General features: G+C 42.0%; 1 protein-coding gene across 1 annotated transcript in view; it reads left to right on the top strand.

Annotated features, from left to right (window-relative positions):
• Positions 1-20,909, top strand: part of nlrc5 (NLR family, CARD domain containing 5) — a 149,408-nt gene that overhangs the window by 24,300 nt on the left and 104,199 nt on the right. Inside the window, exons 4-9 of the mRNA XM_072547504.1 lie at positions 415-495; positions 1,966-2,085; positions 6,252-8,001; positions 15,609-15,692; positions 16,617-16,700; positions 16,793-16,876. Coding sequence (XP_072403605.1) covers positions 415-495; positions 1,966-2,085; positions 6,252-8,001; positions 15,609-15,692; positions 16,617-16,700; positions 16,793-16,876 — 2,203 coding nt within the window. The remainder of the gene's footprint in view (positions 1-414; positions 496-1,965; positions 2,086-6,251; positions 8,002-15,608; positions 15,693-16,616; positions 16,701-16,792; positions 16,877-20,909) is intronic.

Here is a 20,909-nt window from a genome sequence, read left to right as displayed (position 1 = left end):
TGACCTGTCCAACCTGCCAATCTCCCTTCCCACCTATCCGCTCCACCCTCCTCTCCAACCTATATCCCTTTTTTCATCCACCTATTGCACTCTCAACTACCTTCTCCCCAGCCCCACCCTGAGGCTTCCAGCCTCATTCCTGATGAAGGGCTCTTGCCTGAAACTTCAATTTTCCTGGTCTTGGATGCTGCCTGACCTGCTGTGCTTTTCCAGCACCTCTCTAGTCTTGACTTTAATCTCCAGCATCTGTGATCCTCACTTTCGCCTAGAAATAGTTTGCAACTTAGCATAAGAAATGCTCTGATCAAATTTCCAACAATCTGAGTAATTTTATGTTGGTCTTGATGCCCTGAACTAACATTCCCTCTTAACCTCTTCACTAAAATGTCTTTAATATTTTGGCAACTTCTTTAGATAAGCCACAGACTGGAAGAAAACGTAAAGCAACAAAAGTGGCAAACCAGAAATCTACCAAAGTAAAACGAGTGAGAAAAGGTAAACTGAAACACCAGTATTAATGTAGAGATAGAAGAATTGCGATAGCAACTAGTACTTGGTAGGTGGTTTGGTGGCAAGTATTTGCCCTGGGACTATATACTATACTATATACTGTTTTCTATGGGTTTTGGGATAGAGCCTGGGTTCCCAAGCTTGCAGTTACCAACCAGTTTGATTAAAGGAATTGTTCTGAAAATGTTAATGTTGGAGATTGTATTAGGCTATACCCAGTCTGATCATGTTACATAGTTTGGATGGACAGTCTAGCTCGAGATTCCAATGTGTCATCTATAGCTCCTGTTAGTCTTAATGATAACATCAAACTATTCAAAGTACCTATTGAAATCATCCAATAATGTACATTCTGTTGTTAAGATAATGCGTCCTTGCTAAAATGCTAAATTGGTGGTTCATCCTTTACCACTGATGACTGAACAGGCCTGTAGACATATAGAATAGACGTATAGAAAGGAGGATGGGTGACCGTACATTACCTTAATCACAAGCTTTCAGTAGGGTGATCTGCAACATAAACATTACTAACACAGGAATATTCCTGAAAATCGCCTCCTAATTTGCTCCATTGCCCCAGTTTAGGAGTGTGGGTGTGATCTCTCAGTCCTACAGGCTCAATCAGAGAACCAGCAACTCTGGAACCTTGGCAGATCTCGCCTCTAAATCACAACTCCTTTGAAGCTGCAAATATAAGAATGTTAAAGGAGGCGAAGGTGCTAGGGAAATCTGATAACATGGATTGTTGGAGCTGTGGGGTATGGCCTTGTCTTTGTTGGACAGAATCAGTCATGGTCATGGGGGCAACCCAACTGCATGATGGTCCACCCTGGCAAGAACTTATTCTGTTGGCGAAATGCATTAGGGACCTGTCCTGATAAAGTTACGACTCTATTTTCCTCTCCCCTATCTCCTGGCTCCTCAGCCTGGGTCTGTGCAAATTCAGCGCCCTGACTTGGACTGGAGTCACACTGTAGGCCAGAATCTATGTTGCACACCATTGCTTTTTGCAAGTTGGATACCTGATTGGTTCTGGGAACAAGACTGCACTTTGTTATCCAGCCCTGAATGTTCACTGTAGTCCCTTAGTGACACTTTGACAATAGGTTGGTGATTACAAGAATTGAACTCAGCAACAAGGAAGGTATTGGCCTGGGTTTGGTTGAATAATTGAAATTGATGGTCTTTGTTGAGATTAATGATTTAGCCATCTGATCTCACTATTGAAATATAATCTCTTGACTTAAGCACCCAAGGGAGATCTATTTTCCAGAGTCTTTTCCCCTTAGTTAACCTTGCTTTTTACCCTTTTTTTTGGAATCTCTGTATTAGATACATAATTATGGAGTGTTTGAAAGAATCAAGTCTTGATACTCCCTAGCTGTATTTATGTGGGGCATTTGATAGACGTTCATATGTAAACCTTAAAATGCATTCTTTCCTATTCTGTTTAAGCAAATTCTTGCCAAGCTAGAGAAGTAAAATCCAGTTCTACAGCTCCTTTCACAGAGTCTCAAGAAGTGGACATGTCATTTCAAGCAGGAGAGGAGTATTTGAATTTGCCAGCAATATCAGGTAGTTTTTTTTTACATACTATCTCTAAGTTCATTTGTTCTTTCTCTTTACCAATAGTGGCACAGAGTACAAAAGCAAGTACGTTCTACTAAATCTATAAAAATTATTCGGCCTCAGCTAGTGTGATGTGTCGAATTCAAGGCTCAACTCATCAGAAAGGAAGTCAGGTTCCTTCAGAGGGATGAAGCACTTCAGAGATGTGGAGAGCTGAGAGGAATTGGGATTGAGCAGAGAAGCTGAAGATAAATGAGAGATTGAAAGAAGATATTCCAAATTATGAGGGGCGTTGTTCGAGAATGTAAGAGCAAATTGTCCCCAGTGACTGGAGAACAAATCATCGAAAGATCCAGATTTAAGATAATCAGCAAAAGAAACTGTCGGAGAAGAAGAGTTTGGATTTTGCACAACAAGTTGCAACAATCTGGAGTTCATTATAAAAGGAGGTTCAAGAATATCTTTCAGAAGCGAAATGTGTATGTGCTAGGATAGGAAAGGTTCTGAGGAAGGGTCACTCGACCCGAGCTTTAACTCTTGTTTTCTCTCCACAGATGCTGCCAAATGTGCTGAGCTTTTCCAGCAAGTTTTGTTTCTGTCTAGGAAAGATGTGCAGGGAAAGGGTAGGAGATTGGACCATTTGGAAAGCTCTTATGAAGCTCACAACGGGCTGAAGGCATTCTATGCTTTTAAATTCTATGGCTGTAAAATTTGGATACAAAATATCCACTGGCGTTTCATCATTTTGCAAGCGATTGCACACTTTGGTGCAGGCTGTGCTGGATGCCATTCAGGATAAGTGCACACAATGGGAGTGAGTATTGGAAATGTGCAGGAAAGGCAGATTGCAATGTCTGTCAGTCTGTGTAATGCTTATCAATCAAATCATCCAACATTGTATACAAAGCCAAGCTCTTCACCTTTCTATATTCATGTCCTCCAGGTGTCTTTGCCAGTCATAGTGCTTGTGATTGTAGATGAAAGATGTTCAGTTGAGGAGACCACAGCTAAGCTTGCAGGTCATCTTCACACAACTCTAGGCCTAGAGGACTGCACTACCTCAGCATGGGTGGCAGCTTTCTAGGTGGATATCTGCCTGGCAAGAGCCAGGGCACTGAGCAAGTGGCAGGTGTGGAACCACCAAAGCAGCCATCATGAGAGGACAGCAAACCCATGCTTCAAGGATCCACTATCACTCCCTCCAGGGCACACCCTCACTCTCAGCAACACTGCAGTACAAACTGAGGGACTGCTGTTACAGCCTGCACTAGACTGTTGAGGGTGGGCTGGAATATGGAAAATCTATTTGCAATTTGTGGGTGCATTCTGAAATCTTCAAATCTGCTGTAACCTTTTGTAGAAGGCTATTTCAACACTGTGATTATCCAACCAGCATGTATTAGAATTGCTCAGGGCTGGGCTATGGAGACCTTGTGATATTTATTTATTTATTAAGAAAAAGCTGCATTCTGTCTGGCCTGTCCCAGTAAACTCATTGCTCATGGTCTATCTTGGGAATTAAATGGTCAAACAAAGGCCTATTGTGAAGGCAGTTGAGGGAGTGTTATACAAATTGTCAGCTCCTCATGAATCCCTGCTTCCTTCCATGGAGGAAGGTCAGTTTTTGAAGATCAGAAAGTCAACAGGGCACCACTGATAGGGAGAAAATGCAGACCTGGAGTGTGTGACACATTGGGCTGTTATTACACAGCCATGCAACACCCTGCATTTAATACCTGTATGTTAGCAGTAATGTTAGGTGAACAAATTTCTCCCACAGAGTTTACTTCCAAAATGTTAGTTAGCATACAACAGACATTGAGCATACATGTTCATTATACCTTGTAATTGATCTCTTATAGCAATTATAGGCTGAGTTATTGCATTTTCATACTGACAGCTGGAAGATCATTTTACCTATTTTATACTATTCCAAATTTAGAAAGTGATGAACTGTGGTAAGGCTTACAAGCAGCAGATTTTGGCATGCTAGGTGCATGGCTGATCTTGCTGTCTATCACAAAAATGTCCAGTGTGTTAGGTGATGGTGTTCACGAGTCTCAAACAAGAGGGAGCCTAACTGGCATTCTGGGACAAAGTGGAAGTGGGTAAAGGTTTTACCAGGTGGAAAGTGGTCAACCTGGATGAACCATAAACCAATTTGCCAACAAAGCCTTACCCTATCTGTTACAAATCCTCTAACGCTCACCCGTTCTACTCCCTCACTTCTTAGCAAACTACATGATAAGCCAAGCTTCCAGCCAGTATTCATAATTGAGTCCCAGCTTCTCAAAGGGATTAAGTCTTTGTCAGGGATTTAATGCACCACTGAAGTAACCTTAAGAGTAGAAATTAACATTTTTATTAACATTTTAAATGCTACTTTGCTTTGAGTTTCAGCTGAGGAAAATGTTCACGATAGCATGTGAAACTACAGTCCGAATAATTGTGGAACAATTGAATGCTTTGCTTCCTGCCACGTGCTATTCTGTGATTGCTAGCTTTCAAACAGGGAGCTGTGCAATTTGATAACTCGGTGTTCTGCTGCATATTAGTTCCTTACTCCTATTAATTAAGTCAAATTTCCTCTAATTATTATCAACTGTAAGCCAAGTTAATAAATCAATTTGGACCTCTGTTACCTCAAAGTTATCTTCAGCAAAAGTGTGACGCTGGGATATGATATACATAGGGCGACCCACTCAAATTTTAGATGCAATACTTAAGATGCAACACAATTAAAGAAAGGCTTGCATTGCCTTCTTATGACCTTAGGTTAGTCCAAAGTGCTTTACAACCAATGAGGTACTTCTAAAGTGTGGTCAGCCTTGCAATGTAGGAAGCTCAGTTGCCACATTTCCGTGCAGGCAGTTCAGAGTCCTGGGCTAATGTTCTGAGGACACGAGTTTGAATCCCTTGTGGCAGATGGTGGAATTTGAATTCAATAAAATCTGTAATTAAAAGCTAGCCTAATTACAACCACTGTCAATTATTTTAAAACCTATCTGTCTCACTCATAGTCTTTAGGGAAAGTAATCTGGCCTATATATGACTGCAGACCCACAACGATGTGGTTGCCTCTTCACTGCCCTTGGAAGTGACTAGCAGTTATATCAAACTCCACAAAGTCTAAAGAAACTGCAACTGGTCTGGCATTAACAAACACAGCTCAGTTGACCTTGCAAAGTACCCTTCGCCAATATGGGGGAGCTAATGCTGAAATTAAGAGAGCTGTTGCATAGACGAGTCAAGCAACAGCCTGACACAGTCATCCTCACAGAACCATACCTGACAGACAATGTCCTAGACAGCACTATCACCATCCCTGGATATGTCCTGGCCCATTTGCTAGACAGACTCCGCAGAGGTGGTGGCACAGTGGGACACAGTTAGATAGGAGTTATCCTGAGACAACTGCACCAAGTAACTTAGCTCCTGACTCCCCAAAACCTGTCCACCATTTACAAGTCAGGAGTGTGATGGAATACTTCCCAATTGTCTGGATGGGTGCAGCTTCAACAACACTCAAGAAGCTCATCACCATACAGGACAAAGCAACTCGCTTGATCTTCACTCCAACCAACATCTTCAGCATTCACTGTCTTCACCATGGATGCACAGTAGCAGCAGTAAGTACCATCTACAAGATGTACTGCAGCAACTTACCAAGTCTCCTCCAACAGCACCTTCCAAACCTGTGACCTCTGCCATGTAGAAGGACGGGAACACCACCTTCTGCATGCTCTTCTCCAACTCTAAGCTTCCTGACTTGGAAAATATCCCTGTACCTTTAGTATCACTGCTTCAAAATCCTGCAACTCCCTGACAATGCAGTGGTTGTCCCTGTACCTCTGCAGCAGTTCAGGCAGATAACTCATCACCACATCACCCAGAGCAGTTAGAGACAGGCAATAAATGCTGACCAAACCATCCAATTAGGTCAATCCAGTGTGCTTGCACATCCCATGAATAAAAAAACAGTGAGCTCCCACAAATAGCAATATTACAATGATCCGAATCTTTTTAAACAGTCAGTTTCATGAAGAGATAACTTTTGCCAGGATACTGGGAAACTCGATTAATGTGCAACAAATTTTTAATGGTACAGATGTGCTGTAAACCATTCTTGTAGAGTTTTCATTTTTCAGACTTTTTATGTTTTGTGTTGGCAGACTTTGCAGAAGATTACAAATCGTTAATGGTAAAGTGTGTCTCTGAGAAGTATGAGGCCAATATGGCGAAAGAAGACCAAATGAAACAAGTAATCATTGACCAGACGTTTAGGACTCTGACCATGAAAGATGGAAATGTGGCCAAACTGAAGGAGAGAATCGATGCTAGCCGCGATGATGTACTCAGTTCACCAGGGCTTGAAGAGAATCAGGACACCGTTGCAAATCTAACTGAGTTCCTGAGCAAAAAACACGTCTCCAACTGTAGAGTGCACATCCTACTTGGAAAAGCGGGAACTGGAAAGACAAAGTTGATGCACAAAGTTTGCTACGAGTGGGCACAAGGGACTCTCAGTCAGTTCCAGTATGTATTTTTGTTTGAGTTTCGCCAACTCAATCTGATCAATAAGAGCATAGATCTGAAGAGTATGCTGTTTGACTTGTACCTTCAGCCACAAAGGAACTCCCATGCTGTATTTCGATTCATCATAGGAAATCCAGAGAAGATATTAATCCTGTTTGATGGCTTCGATGAGTTTGCGGGGAAGGCCTCTGTCCTCACCGCCCCTGTTTCCAATGACCCCATGGCTCCACTGTCAGTGGGACAGTTATTTTCCAGCCTGTATAACGGCAAACTGCTCCCAGGCTGTACGATCCTAATAACGTCCAGACCAAAAGATGTCCTCTCCTTGCCTTTAGATGTGGTGGGTCAGGTGGGAGAAGTCTCAGGGTTCAACCAAAGTAAAATCGAAGAGTATGCACGTCGATTTTTCAGAGACAGTAAACAAAATCATCAAGCAATCTGCCACTTGCAGAAGAATAGGAAGATTTTAAACATGTGCTACATTCCTGCCATGTGCTGGATAGTTTTTCTCTGTCTTGAGCGCTTGTTAGCTCCATGCACTGCAGAACCCAAGCTACCTCACACAATGACGCAGTTCTACATCAAGATGCTCACCGTATTTTTAAGCAAGGGTACCACTAGTAAGCGGGCTAGAGCTAATACTGAAACACGGTTGCTAAACAAACACCGAGAAGACATTTATGGACTTTGCGAACTTGCAATAAAAGGGCTGCAGGAGAGTAAATCTGTGTTTTATTTGCGAGACCTCCTTTCTGAAAAAATCGTTGACTTTGCTTCCTTGTATGGATTTCTTACCACTTTTGAAGTGAAGACAATAGATCAGAACCAGGAGAATGGACATGCTTTTATTCACCTGACCCTGCAGGAGTTCCTGGCAGCACTTTACCAGATGATTGACAACACCATTTCTGACCAGGTGCTAAAACGCACGTTTTCCCTCAAGTCAAAATGGACATCAAAGAATGACCTGAGAAATGAATTCACCGCAGCCATTCATGTATTTTTATCCGGGTTAGCGTCAAAAGGATGTAAGCAGTTCCTCAGTACATTAGCAAACAAGAATGAAGCATGGGTGCAAATGAAGCAGAAGGCCATTTTACAGAACTTGCAACGGTTGGCCACCACAAACTTAACTGGGCCAAAAATAATCGAGTTGTGTCACTGCGTGTATGAAACACAAGACTGTGATCTTGCACAGGAAGTTGCAGCACAGTTAAAGTCCAAGTTTGAGCTTCGAAACTTCAGGCTTACTCCCGCAGATATGACTGTTCTGACATTTGTGATAAATAGTGGAGCCAGCTGCATCTCTCTGGATATTGGAGGCTGTGCCATGGATCTCGAATGTGTCGCCATTCTAGGAACTTGCAAGAACATAGAAGTTCTAGTGTGAGTGCATGCATGTGGTTTTTGGCAGGGGTTTTCAGTTCTCTTGACTTTGTGGGTTTGTCAGGGATTGCCAAGGCCTTACATCGCCTGGAATTCTGCTGCTGACTTCAATCCACAGCACATTTCAAGCACTGTAAACTTTAGGGTCTACATTTGAGATCAACTCTTCATATCTGGTCAATATCCTCACTTCATCGCAGCACAGATTCACACCAATATAATGCTAATTTGAGAATTAGGCACTGGGATCATACTGATTTGGGAATCAGGCACTGGGGTCATGCTGATTTGGGAATCAGGTACTGAGGTCATGCTGATTTGGGAACCAGGCATACAAATCATGCTGATTTGGCAATCTGGCAAAGAAATTATTCTGATTTGTGATGCTTGCCATTCATTTCAACTACTGGAAATCTGGGTGTGGCTAATTCTCTCTGATCTTGGCTCTCACTGGGCAAGTCTCTTCACCAGAAGTGGAGTCTTGCAAAATATACAGTTAATCATTGTCATCCATGTTGCTAGTGACATCTCACCACACTAGAATATTCAAAGTCTGTGAGAAGATTTGTAGCTCGGGTGCTCGTTGTTGTGGTTCTGTTCGCTGAAAATTTGTGTTGCAGACGTTTCGTCCCCTGTCTAGGTGACATCCTCAGTGCTTGGGAGCCTCCTGTGAAGTGCTTCTGTGTTGAAACGTCTGCAACACAAATTCCCAGCTCGGCGAACAGAACCACAACACTAGAATATCAGAGACAAGAAATAAGAACAGGAGTCGGCCATTTGGCTCATTGGGCCTACTCCTCCATTCAATATAATCACAGCTGATCTTGGCTTTTATCTTCACTTTCCTGCCCACTCCCCACATTGTTTGATTCTGAGATAGAAAACTTCTGTCTCTTGGAACTCCAAAGCATCCACGTCCTTTGGGTGGAGAATTCCGTATCGTCACCATGCAGAGTGACATAATCTGTGCTCCCCTCAGTCCTAAGCGATTGGCCCTTTATCCTAAAGTCGTGTCATTGTGTTTAGATTTTCTGACTAGCACAAATAATCTCTGTATCCATCCCTTCAGAATCTAGTATGTCTCAATGAATTTTCCTCTCGTTCTGCTAAGCTCCAGAAAATATGCACCTAATTTGCTCAACCATTAATCATAAGGTGGACCCCCTTATCCAAGGGGTTATTTCAATTAATCTTTACTTTCATGCCTCCACTACAAATATATCCTTTCACAATCGGAGACTGAAAGTGCACTCAATACTGCGGATGGGGTCTCACCAAAATCCTGAACAATGTTAGCAAGACCTCCTTATTTCTGAACTCCAGTCCCTTTGCAACAATGGCCGACATGATAGTTATCTTCTGAATTGCTTGCTGCATCTGCATGCTGACTTTCCTGTATGAGTGCTTTCGATTCTCTTTGAATGTCCACATCTTTTAAACAATTTTCTGCATTTCTGTTCTAACAGAGTGAATAATGTCACACGTTCCTCCGTTATACTCTCATCTTTTTGCTCACTTATTTCACCTATCAATAACTCTTTGCAGCCTCTCTGTGCCTTTCACATCATATACATTTCCACCTAACCTTTTGTCATTAGCAAATTTAGTAACATTACTCTTGGCCTCTTCATCTAAGTTATTAACGTATATCGTAAATATCTGAGATGCCCTTATCATGCCTATTAGCTTTTAGTGTGGCATCACATAGAATGTATTTTGGAAATCAATTTGACTTATCGTCCATTGGTTCCCATTTATCTGTCTGGCTAGTTACACCCTCAGATCTAATAAACTTGCCAAACAGGGTTCCCCTTCAGTGAAACCATATTTACTTGTCCTATGCTTTTCTAAGTGCTTTATTAAAACTTCTTTGATAATAAATTCCAGTCAGTTAACTGGCCTGGAGAGGATTGTTTTCTTGCTTCCTCCTAACTTAAGCTTTTGCAAATTTCCAATTTGTTGGGATTGTTCCCAAACCAAAGGACTTCTGGAAAATTATAGTTAGCTAATTGACTACATTGCCTGCTACCTCCTTTGGAGCCTTGCACTGAAGGCTATCACATACTGGGAATTTTAGTCTAATACTTTTTCTCTGTTGATACTAATGATGTTAATTTCCTGCTTTTAGCCCCAGGTTACCATTTAGATCTGGCATTATGCTTGTATATTCCATGGTGAAGACATGGACTTTATTCAATGCCTTTACAGTTTCTCCTGTCTCTGCTTCTAAGAGTCCAAAGATTAGTCTAGCTATTCTCTTCCTTTTTACATTTTTATAAAATCCCTTACAAGCTTTTTTTTTACATTTCATCCTGATTTGTTTTCATATTCGATTTTTCTTCCCTCTTATCACCTTTCGGTGGTACCTTGCTGATTGCTCCTTGAAATAACTGCACAGAGGCTGATATCCCGTCACCAAGTCTCCCTTTACTTACGTCTGCACAGTACACTGGCTGTGACCAGCTATCTTGGAGTCAGTCCCCTGCAATGAGGAGATTCTGAATCCCTTGTTAATACTGATTGGCCCATGTTAACAATCTCAGTCAAGGATTTCATAGTCAGTGAGATCCACTCTGATTCCAGTCACTACACTCCTCTATCTTGCTTCTAGTTTTTGCAACATGGTCAGCTTCTGTCTGCCTTGCATGAGTTTGATTCTGGGATGTGAGTGGCCGTCAGTCCAGACTAGAATCAACAGATTGATACCATTACCTTGATGCTTCCTGCTTACTAGGTTTTAGATTAGATTGATTAGATTAGATTAGATTAGATTACTTACAGTGTGGAAACAGGCCCTTCGGCCCAACAAGCCCACACCGCCCCGCCGAAGCGAAACCCACCCATACCCCTACATCTACCCCTTACCTAACACTACAGGCAATTTAGCATGGCCAATTCACCTGGCCTGCACATCTTTGGAGTGTGGGAGGAAACCGGAGCACCCGGAGGAAACCCACGCAGATAGGGGGAGAACGTGCAAACTCCACACAGTCAGTCGCCTGAGGCGGGAATTGAACCCGGGTCTCTGGCGCTGTGAGGCAGCAGTGCTAACCACTGTGCCACCGTGCCGCCCACGGTTGTTGGTATGGGAAGACCCTCCGGTCTACTGCAGACGTTACACACCATAAACCCACAATTTGAGTGAATCATACCCAACCCAATTTTGATAGAGTTTTATGTGAAATTGATAAACATCATCGTTCTCTGCAGCTAGAATTAAACAAACATTTGAACATTGTATATTTGTGAACCTCACCTTCAATCAACAAGAGGAGGAAGCTCAGCAAATATTCCCTACCTCAATGATGGAGATCTCAGCACATCAGTATTGTTGTGACTTGGCGGTAAACCCCTCTACTAATTAAACCAAACACCTAGAAAAACTCACCTCACCTCATAATCTGTTAAAGTATGAGTGACAGAGAACTCCCCAAATTCCACTATTTAAAGAATAAATTTTTTTTTTTAACTCTAAAAGTGAACTGTTTCATTGGTATTGGTATTGTTTGGTATTACTCTACATTGTAAATCAGTCATTCAGCCAACTGAACTAACCAACTCCTAGATAGCTTTCAGGGCACAACCAAATTCAATCCTTTGGTTGAATTGATGCTGAGCATGTAAGAAGGTGGTTGTGGTTGTTGGTAGCCTATCAACCTAGCCTCAGGACAATGCTGCATCATGATGATGTACTTCACTTAGCTTTAAATGATCTTCCCTCCATAGTAAGGTTGAGCTGTGGGTGTACTCTGAGTGCTATTATGTTCAAAACCATTTATGACTCCTCCGATACTAAAGCAGTCTGTGTCCTTATGTGATAAAACCCGGTATCATTAGAATTGGGACTGACTAGTGGCAAGTAAAATTCTTGCCTGACAAATGCCAGGAAATAACAATCTCAACAAGAGAGAATCTGATAATCTCCTCTTGAAATTCAATGTTAATGCAATCACTGAATCCTACAGCATCAGTGTATTGGCATAATCATTGACAGAAACATAACTAGACCAGCTATATGAACACTGAGGCTGTGACATTAGTTTCTAGTCTGGGAATTCTATGGTGAGTATCTTGACCTTTGACTCCCCAAAGCCTGTTCACCATTTACAAGGTAAAGGAGTGTGGTAGAATGAATACACTCCACTTGCACGGATGAATGCAAGTCCAACTACACTCAGGAAGATCAACATCAAGCCCCCTTGATTGGTACAACACCCACCACCTTGCATCTTCACTCCTTACACCAAGTGGCAACAGTGTGTACCATGAACAAGATACACTACATCAATTTTTCAAGTCTCTTTCAACAGCGCCTTCGAAACCTGCAAACTCCAGAACAGAATAACAATTTATTGTCACTTGTAATTTGTGCGACCTGAATAAGTCACCACAATTCGGCACCATTTTGACTTGAGAAATTATAAAAAGAAACAATTGAGACAAAGTTAGGTCAAAGTTCACCTTTAGTCCCCTCCATGGCAATCTGGGTTCCTGCAGTGGCTATGAAATGCCACAGCTGAAGCTGCCAAAGCAAGGATTTCTGGACCGATCCACCATGCTGCCTCCGCTGAAGCCATTGTATCATTGCCATAGCAAGGAGGGACAGATTGGACCCACCAAGACCCGATGCTCAAGCTATCTCAAGTTGGTACCACTTCAGTCGCCACCAAAGCTGCCACGTTGCTGCCATAGCCACGGGGAAAGAAGTCACCACTGACTTTGCCAGCAAGGGAAACAGACCAGACCCATCATGCTGAAGTTTTCGACAAAGCCACAGCTGCTATGGCCATGAAGAATGGACATCCGAATGCACCAAGCTGCCCCCTTCCTCCATTGCAACTGCAGAATGGAAGAAAAGGTGAACTTTGATGCAAGAGAGAAATGAAAAAACAAAACAGCCAGCAAGGAGAGCGGGACCGTACAGGCACAGAGCCCAAATACTTCCTGCCCTGCTACCACCACCATCTTGGCTCCAACAAAAATCAAGTCCAACAAATAAATGGACAATGGCAATAGTTTGCAAAATCAAACCTATGCCATACGATACCCTGATTTGGAAGTAAATTACCATTGCTTTAGAGAGACTGGGTCAAGATCCTCAAATTCTACCACTACCTCCCTCCGACACGTCTGAACTGCAGATGAACTGCATCGATTCAAAGAGAGAGTTCCCCATCATCTTCAAGGGCAGTTTGCAGTGGTCAATGAACCCTGACCTTGCCAGTGATACTCACATCCGACAAATTAAAGAAAAAACACAATTAACACTCTACTCCCCCTTTGTTTCCTTTCTCATTGCATTACTCACCCTCCCTTTGCCTTGCACCATCTTCTTTCTGCCACTCAAAGCCCTTCTACCTTCCATTCTACTGCACATCTTCACTTCTGCACTTTGACCCCTTCATTTACCCTTCCCCCTCTACACCATATGAGAACGGGATGAAATTAAGAGTTAATCTCTTTGACCTGAAACATTGATGATCAAGTCAGCTCTCCTTTCTTCAGAGATGCTGGCTCATCTGCTGACTATTTCTGACAGTTTATGTCTGTTTTTATTATTCTGAACTTGGCTCAACCAGAAATATCAAATTTGCATGTGAGTATTCTTTACACAACTGTGTCACATTTATTGCACAATCTGAAATGTATTCAATGCAAATCTTGTGCATAAAGTAATATGGGTATTTGCATCTAATTTTATTTGGAACTGGAAACCTATATCTTATCTGTCTAGCATTTCAAGAGCTCACATCAAGGGTAGAAAGGCAGTTAATATTTCCTTGTCTCCCTTATTGGAATGTTCTGACCCTTTCATTCTTAGCACCTACATTTGGGAACAGGGAAGTTGACCATTTAGCTCCTTGAGTCTTCTCTGCCATTCTGTATGACGTGGCTGATTTTGGGCCTCACCTTCACCTCTCCGTCCATTCATTTTATCTCATGATTTTCTGAGATGAAAAGTCAGTCTCACCTGGTCTTCAACATTAGATTAGCAACGAGGTACCGAGTCTCCTGCTTGAACAGAGTAATAAATAGACATTCCCACTGGAAGTATTGTGCCTGCTTTTTATCTTTCTTCCTTTTGTCTCTGCTGCCCAACCACAAAGGATAGCACTTTTGTGACTTTAGCCACATTGACAGACAGTGGCAGATTCCTGGGGAAGGAAAGCAAACCAAATTGGACAGAGAGGTGGGAGAGGAATATAAAGGCAGGACTTCTAGGCGCATCTCCCATTGGGCATGCAGGGGTGGGATTGATAGTGACCTGAGAGCTGTGACCTGTCTTTATGCTCTTGCAGTTGACAGGCATAATCCAGCTGCAGAGTTAACATCCTTCTGTCCCATTCCGATCGTATGTCTTATATTCAAGGCTAGTATAAGAGCCAGCCTTAGTTGGTGTCTTCTCCTCCATTTCATATACCAGCTTTCATTTGACTTCCCTGAATTAGCTCAGTAATAAATACCAATTGGTGGACTGATTTTATTTAACTTAGGATGATGCCTCATGGAAAAGTGATTGCAAAGGTCTGAATCACATACAAGTCCCAGAATGAAAGGACACAGAATCATTTTGTAACGATTTGTCAAACCATTTCTTAAATGTGGAAGGGGAAAAAGTCCCTGTAGTGTAAGATAATGGTTCTGAAAAGGTTAATGTTGGAGACTGCATTACACTGTACCAATCTGATGATGATGTGCAATATTAGATGGGGAAATTGAGCGAACAGAACTCAAAGCGGATCAATGTATCATCTATCTCTCCCAATAGTCTTTAGTAGTGATGTCTAACTAGCTAATGAATTTTGTGTCTACCTGCTATCCTGTTATAAACTATGTCTTATTAAAGCAGGACCTTCTTGTTAGGATTTGTTAAGTAGTTCCTTCTCTACTGTTGAAAACCAAATAGCTCCTTAGACCAGGGCAAAGAATGAGGAATTATGGCATTGTCCTTCTGCCCACAAATACAGACTAACCTCGATTATCTGAATTTCAAATTATCCAAACAAGATCGCAAGGTCCTAATGCATGTCTAAACTGTGTTATCTGGCATTTGATTATCCACCAAAATGTTTCCCACCCATGTCGTTCGGATAACCTGTACCATTATGCTCTGTTTAAAAGCTACAATGTTCCTGTCTCCAGCTCATGGAATCTTTGATTTTTAAAAAAATGTGATACAAATCCATTTTTAAAATGTATCTTATGACATTTGGAACAGGAGACAAGTTGTGTTGCATTCCTTTCTCTCTCCTCTGTGGTTCACCTGTGTGTAAACAGAGACTGAGTTACACATTGTTAGTCTAACACAAGCACAATCATTTACAAATGGGATAGTCTGATTTTTGGTCTTGGAGAATCAAGGGATGAAATCAAGAGGCCGAAAAGTAGAGTTGGGGCCAAGATCAGACCTGATCATGTATGGGACATGTTTTCTGTTAACTTGACACTTAAGATTCTGGATGATATAGTTGGATGGTGAAAAAGCGAATGTATTGCTGCCTGAAATGCAAAGTTTAATGCTGTCCATCAAGACGTGCTTTCTTTCTATTCCACCAGTAAAATAATACAAAATAAATATGTTTTAATTCTCTCTTTTCCTCTTACAGTTTCAAAAGCAGAAAGTATGCGGACAGGTTTGCTGGAACGCTATCTGAAATCATTCCTAAAGTCAGCAGCTTAAAGAAGCTGATGTAAGAACTTTATTAACATCATGGTCATAATTGTAGTGTCTAATTTAATCTGGTCAGTAGTAACTCCTGTTGGAACTGCAGCAATTACATAAAGAAGACAGTAACAATGCAATGAGTTCCAGTATTGTAATAGAACATCACCCTAACTGGATATCATCTCATATAACAACTTGATGCTAATTTATTGGTTTCATTTAGTTCCTTACTATTAGATGTTACATTTTTAGTCCATGATCGGAATCCCTAAAACCTGTGATGTTAAAGATACATCGGACAAAAACTCCCCTCATTCCTTAGAGGTATTGAGTTGTGCTTGTGTGTTTTGATTTAGCTGATCCCTGTTTGGTTAGTCTAATTGCACCCATGATACTTACATAGGGAAATTGGCAAATCAAACACTACTCCCTGCTCACAATATCCTTTGAGTGTTGTTGGAAAGTGTACATTTTAGGATAATGTTGAGCAGAGATTAAAGCTTGACTGGGAGGGTGATGCCCTTCCGTCTCTGTTACCTACTCCAAAACAACAACCTTTTGAGACCTCTGCGTGCCACCAACTCTGACCACTTGACCATTCTGCACTTCCTTCAGCCTGCTGTTGGTGGGGTCACCATCCCTTCAGCTGTCGTTGTCCTAAGCTCCCCCTAAACCGCTCCATCTGTCTGGTTCGCCATCTGTGTTTAAAATAACCTTAAACCTAGCCCACTGATCAAGCTTTTAATCAACTGTCCTAATGTCTCCTCCCTGGTCCAGTGTTAGCTTTGCCATTGCAACTATAGAATATTTTGGAATGTTTTATTTACATTAAAAGCACATATGTGTAAGTTGTTCTTTTTGAAGTTTGTTGCGTACTGTGATTGTGTTGGTCATTTCTCTTCGAAGCTTTAATTTACTTTAATTTGCAAACGTCAACTTTTGATTCCAGCCTTACATCCTGTAATATTAGTGTAATGGGTATTATCCACTTGGCCTCTGCACTGAAAATCTGTCATCACTTGGAAGAAATAAAGTAAGTATCACAGAAAATTCCACCAAGTTACATGAAGTTCTTCTATTTCTTCCTGACATTTCTTACCATTTTGAGTTGCAATTTCTCCCCAGCTTGCAAGATAATGAACTCGGGGATGCTGGCATTACTGTACTTGTTGACGTGCTTCCTGAAATGGGAAGTCTGAGAAAAATTGAGTAAGTTGAGTTTTTATCTGACAAGGTACGTCTGGACATAGCAAACGTTCTTAGTTTGTCCTTCCAGGAACCTGGGGGGAATAGAAGGAAAACCAATTGGCCTGCAGGTTCTAACCCTAAATGCCATTTACATCGAGTGAGAGGGCGAGGTGGAGGCAGTTAGGGACCTGAGGAAACTTGCAGAGGAGAGTTGCTGCATAGTCAGGCTTCAATATCCCCTCATTTCTACCACAGCCCTGCCAGGTTCAGGTGGCACTATGGGGGGACATCCTGCCAACCTCACATCATCATTAGTTGCAGTGATCTTTTTGATGAACCAACTGCTGACATTTGTGAGCTGAACTACATTGCAGAGATAACATTGCAACTTGTTGTTTCTGTGTAGATTATAATGCCAGACAAGTACATTTAGAGTTCTTGCTGCAGTGTTCTGACTACAACTTAAAAGGAAACTTTTAAATGAGTGTTCTTTCGTTTCAAGACTTGTACCAATCTGCTACTAATATTACTTTAAGATTGATTTTAATCAACATAACTTAAGTTTAGAAATAATGTTAATAGGAATTTGTCAAAAGGAATGACAGGAATTTCCCCTACTTTAGTTACTTGAATAACTAATAGATTTAGTCATCTGATATTAAACTTTCATTTAGAATGGTTTTTATTTGATCCCTTCAGTAAGATGGATGACAGTTGATCCTTCCAAGTATCTGTTATTCTAATAATAAACAATATGTATCCCTAAATTACATTCATGTCAGTGATTATCCTCAGTACAGTATTAATAATTTCCTGTATAGGAGGTCAGACCCATTGATTTGATTCTAGACAAAGAATTAACCCCAGGTACTGATGATTGTTTTGTGTATATCATATTGACTGAACAGTACAATCAGAGTAGTGCCTAGTAATTAGAATCATAGAATCCCTACAGCGTGGAAACAGGCCATTTGGACCAACAAGTCTACCCAGACCCAGTCCCCTACCCTATTACTCTAATTACCTCTGACTAATGCACCTAACCTACACATCCCTGAATACTATGGGCAATTCATGGCCAATTCACTTAACTTGCACATCTTTGGACTGTGGGCGGAAACTGGAGCACCTGGAGGAAACCCACGCAGACACGGGGAAAATGTGCAAACTCCGCATAGACAGTCGCCTGAGGCTGGAATCAAAACTGGGTCCCTGGCGCTGTGAGGCAGCAGTGCTAACCACTGAGCCACATTTTTGATGAAAGCCCTGACATTTTTATTATGCATTCTTTATTTGTAATTGTTCCAGTCTTCTTCATTAGAATTTCTTATGTCTTACCTTACTAGATGGAAACACCTTTGGCCATGCTTTTCTGAATTCCTTTCCGCTCTATAATTCCACAATGGCATCCTTTTCCTACATTATGTTGTGATTTAGACTTACACATTTTCTGTGATTCTTTGACACAGTCTTGCAAATGTGAACCTTCCTATGACTTCAGATTCTCTAGCTTCTTCAGTAACCTTCTTAATAACTTCAACCCAATCATGATATCTAAGTTTATCCAATTTCTTACTCTTTTCAACAGGCAGGTGCCAGGACAGTGGTTCTCCTCAGTACAATAAAAAAAAGACCATTTTGAATATCTTCCTCATGTTTTTGTTTTCTGGTCCCTCTTCCATGTCACCATCTTTGAGGTCAATGTGTCTTCCCTGTTCATCCAGACTGAATTGTAAAGTCCAGGGCTGTGTCTATTTGGGAGCAGGTGTTTGTGAGGTTTGTGTGAGTGCTGACTGAGTGAGTTGGGGTGGCAAGGTGACACAGTGGTTAGCACTGCTGCCTCACAACACCAGGGACCCAGTTCGATTTGACCCTCGGGTGACTGTCTGTGTGGAGTTTGCACGTTCTCCCCATGTCTGCATGGGTTTCCTCCAGGTGCTCCAATTCACTTTCACAGTCCAAAGATATGCAGGCTAAGTGGGTTAGCCATGGGAAATGCAGGGATGCAGGGTTAATTTAGATTAGATTAGATTAGATTACTTACAGTATGGAAACAGGCCCTTCGGCCCAACAAGTCCACACCGCCCCGCCGAAGCGCAACCCACCCATACATTTACCCCTTACCTAACACTACGGGCAATTTAGCATGGCCAATTCACCTGACCTGCACATCTTTGGACTGTGGGAGGAAACCGGAGCACCCGGAGGAAACCCACGCAGACACTGGGAGAACGTGCAAACTCCACACAGTCAGTCGCCTGAGTCAGGAATTGAACCCGGGTCTCTGGTGCTGTGAGGCAGCAGTGCTAACCACTGTGCCACCGTGCCGCCCACCTAAGGTAGGGGGCTGTGGGTCTGATTGGGATGCTCTTCAGAGGGTCAGTGTGGACTCAATGGATCAAATGGCCTGCTTCCACACCATGGAGATTCTATGATTGATAACGCATCAGGAAGTTCACTCAAAATGTAGTGCAAGTATATTTGAAGTTCTGGCTACAACGTTCTGACTACAACTTAAAAGGAAACTTTTGATTGACTGTTCTTTTGTTTCAAAACTTGTACTAATCTGCTACTAATACTACTTTAAGGAGAAGAAGTGCTGTTAGAATCAGGACATTTAAAGGAGAATATCTTTTCTGTCCAAACTCCCCCCTCCAGGCTGTGTGTGACCATCTCCCTCAGGAGTGGCAGTTTGCAATTGTAGCATGTTGAAAATGGCAATGATTACTAACATGGCCTTTGCAGTTTACAGCTGGTTCTATGAGTTTACTGAATGCCACCAGTGAAAACAAGAGAAAATAGTTTCAATGGAGGGGGCAGAAGGTCCCTCCATTCAGTACAGATATGTACTGAAACCTCACTGCTGCTTCCTCGGCTGTTTGCACAAAAGGCTTTGCTCACCTGTGCTGACAGCTTTGACTGTCCGTATGTCTGGAACTTGGAGCTGTGTCCCTTTGGATCTCAGATGAGCACCAGCATGACTGGCTGGAGTCGGAACAACTGGAGCAGACACAGCTTCTGTAGTGCAAGCACCGAAGGCAGCAGACTGCTCCTCACAGACCTGCTCTTCTGCAGGAGGGAGGGAAATCAACAGAGAGCTTAGCTGACTGAGCGATAAAGCCAGACCTTCAAACAGAGGGAGAAGCTTCCTTAAAGAATCTGAATCCTAGGAGGCTTAGGCTGTCATGTCAGGAGGTGTTATCACTTCTATAGAGCCTTCTCAAATGCAGTATGAATTCTCAAATGCCCAATGCAAACAATTGCACAGCAAGATTTTACATTTTAAGACTAATACTCTAACAATTTGAATCAACATCAAATAAACATTAGTTAGAAGGCAATTTGTACTGAAAAGATATTCTCCTTTACATTTTGAATGTAATGTTCAGTTGTGCCTATGCAGCATACTACACTCTCAGTAGATATATATAGTTTTGATTTTAATGTACAGTTCCTCCTGATTCTAACAGCATCTCTTCTCCCTGCTTCACCAGGATGAATCTTCCAGTGTCCTTTTAAACAAAGACTCCTTCACTCAACTCTCTGACAATAATCAAATAGACTTCCCATTGCAAGATAGCCTGTTGCAATTCTGTAGTCTTTCACTCTTTACAACCATTGGTTCCTAGACCATGGGTTCAGTCATTACAATCCTGCCACTTGCTAGTTAGCTCCATAACAGTTCTCTATTTGTACTTGGCACAGTGGTACCTCTTTGTGTCTATTTCTCTAGCACTCAGTCTGACTGCCTGTGAGAATCTGCCAGCAGCTAGACAAGCTGCCTCCTCCTTTGTGTCTAGCAGGAAGTAAAAGCTCAAATGTGACTTTAAACTGAGTTTCAGCTTGGCTCATTGTCCCCCCAGCAACCTGATCAGTGGGCCTGTCTCAGGGTGAAGTTCACTACACTTCCACACCACTATTCCCGGGCATTTTGTTTTACCTTATGTTAGAGCGGACAGTTTAAAATGGGGCCACTAGTCTTGAGAAGATGGTGATAAGAGCTGATCCTAACCTATTTGTAAATCTGTAAAACACAAGCATTCTGGAAATATAA

This window comes from Chiloscyllium punctatum, chromosome 26 (genome assembly GCF_047496795.1).
Source record: "Chiloscyllium punctatum isolate Juve2018m chromosome 26, sChiPun1.3, whole genome shotgun sequence".
Lineage (NCBI taxonomy): Eukaryota > Metazoa > Chordata > Chondrichthyes > Orectolobiformes > Hemiscylliidae > Chiloscyllium > Chiloscyllium punctatum.
The sequence above is the reverse complement of the archived record's forward strand: the minus strand, read 5'-3'. Positions and strand labels throughout refer to the sequence as shown.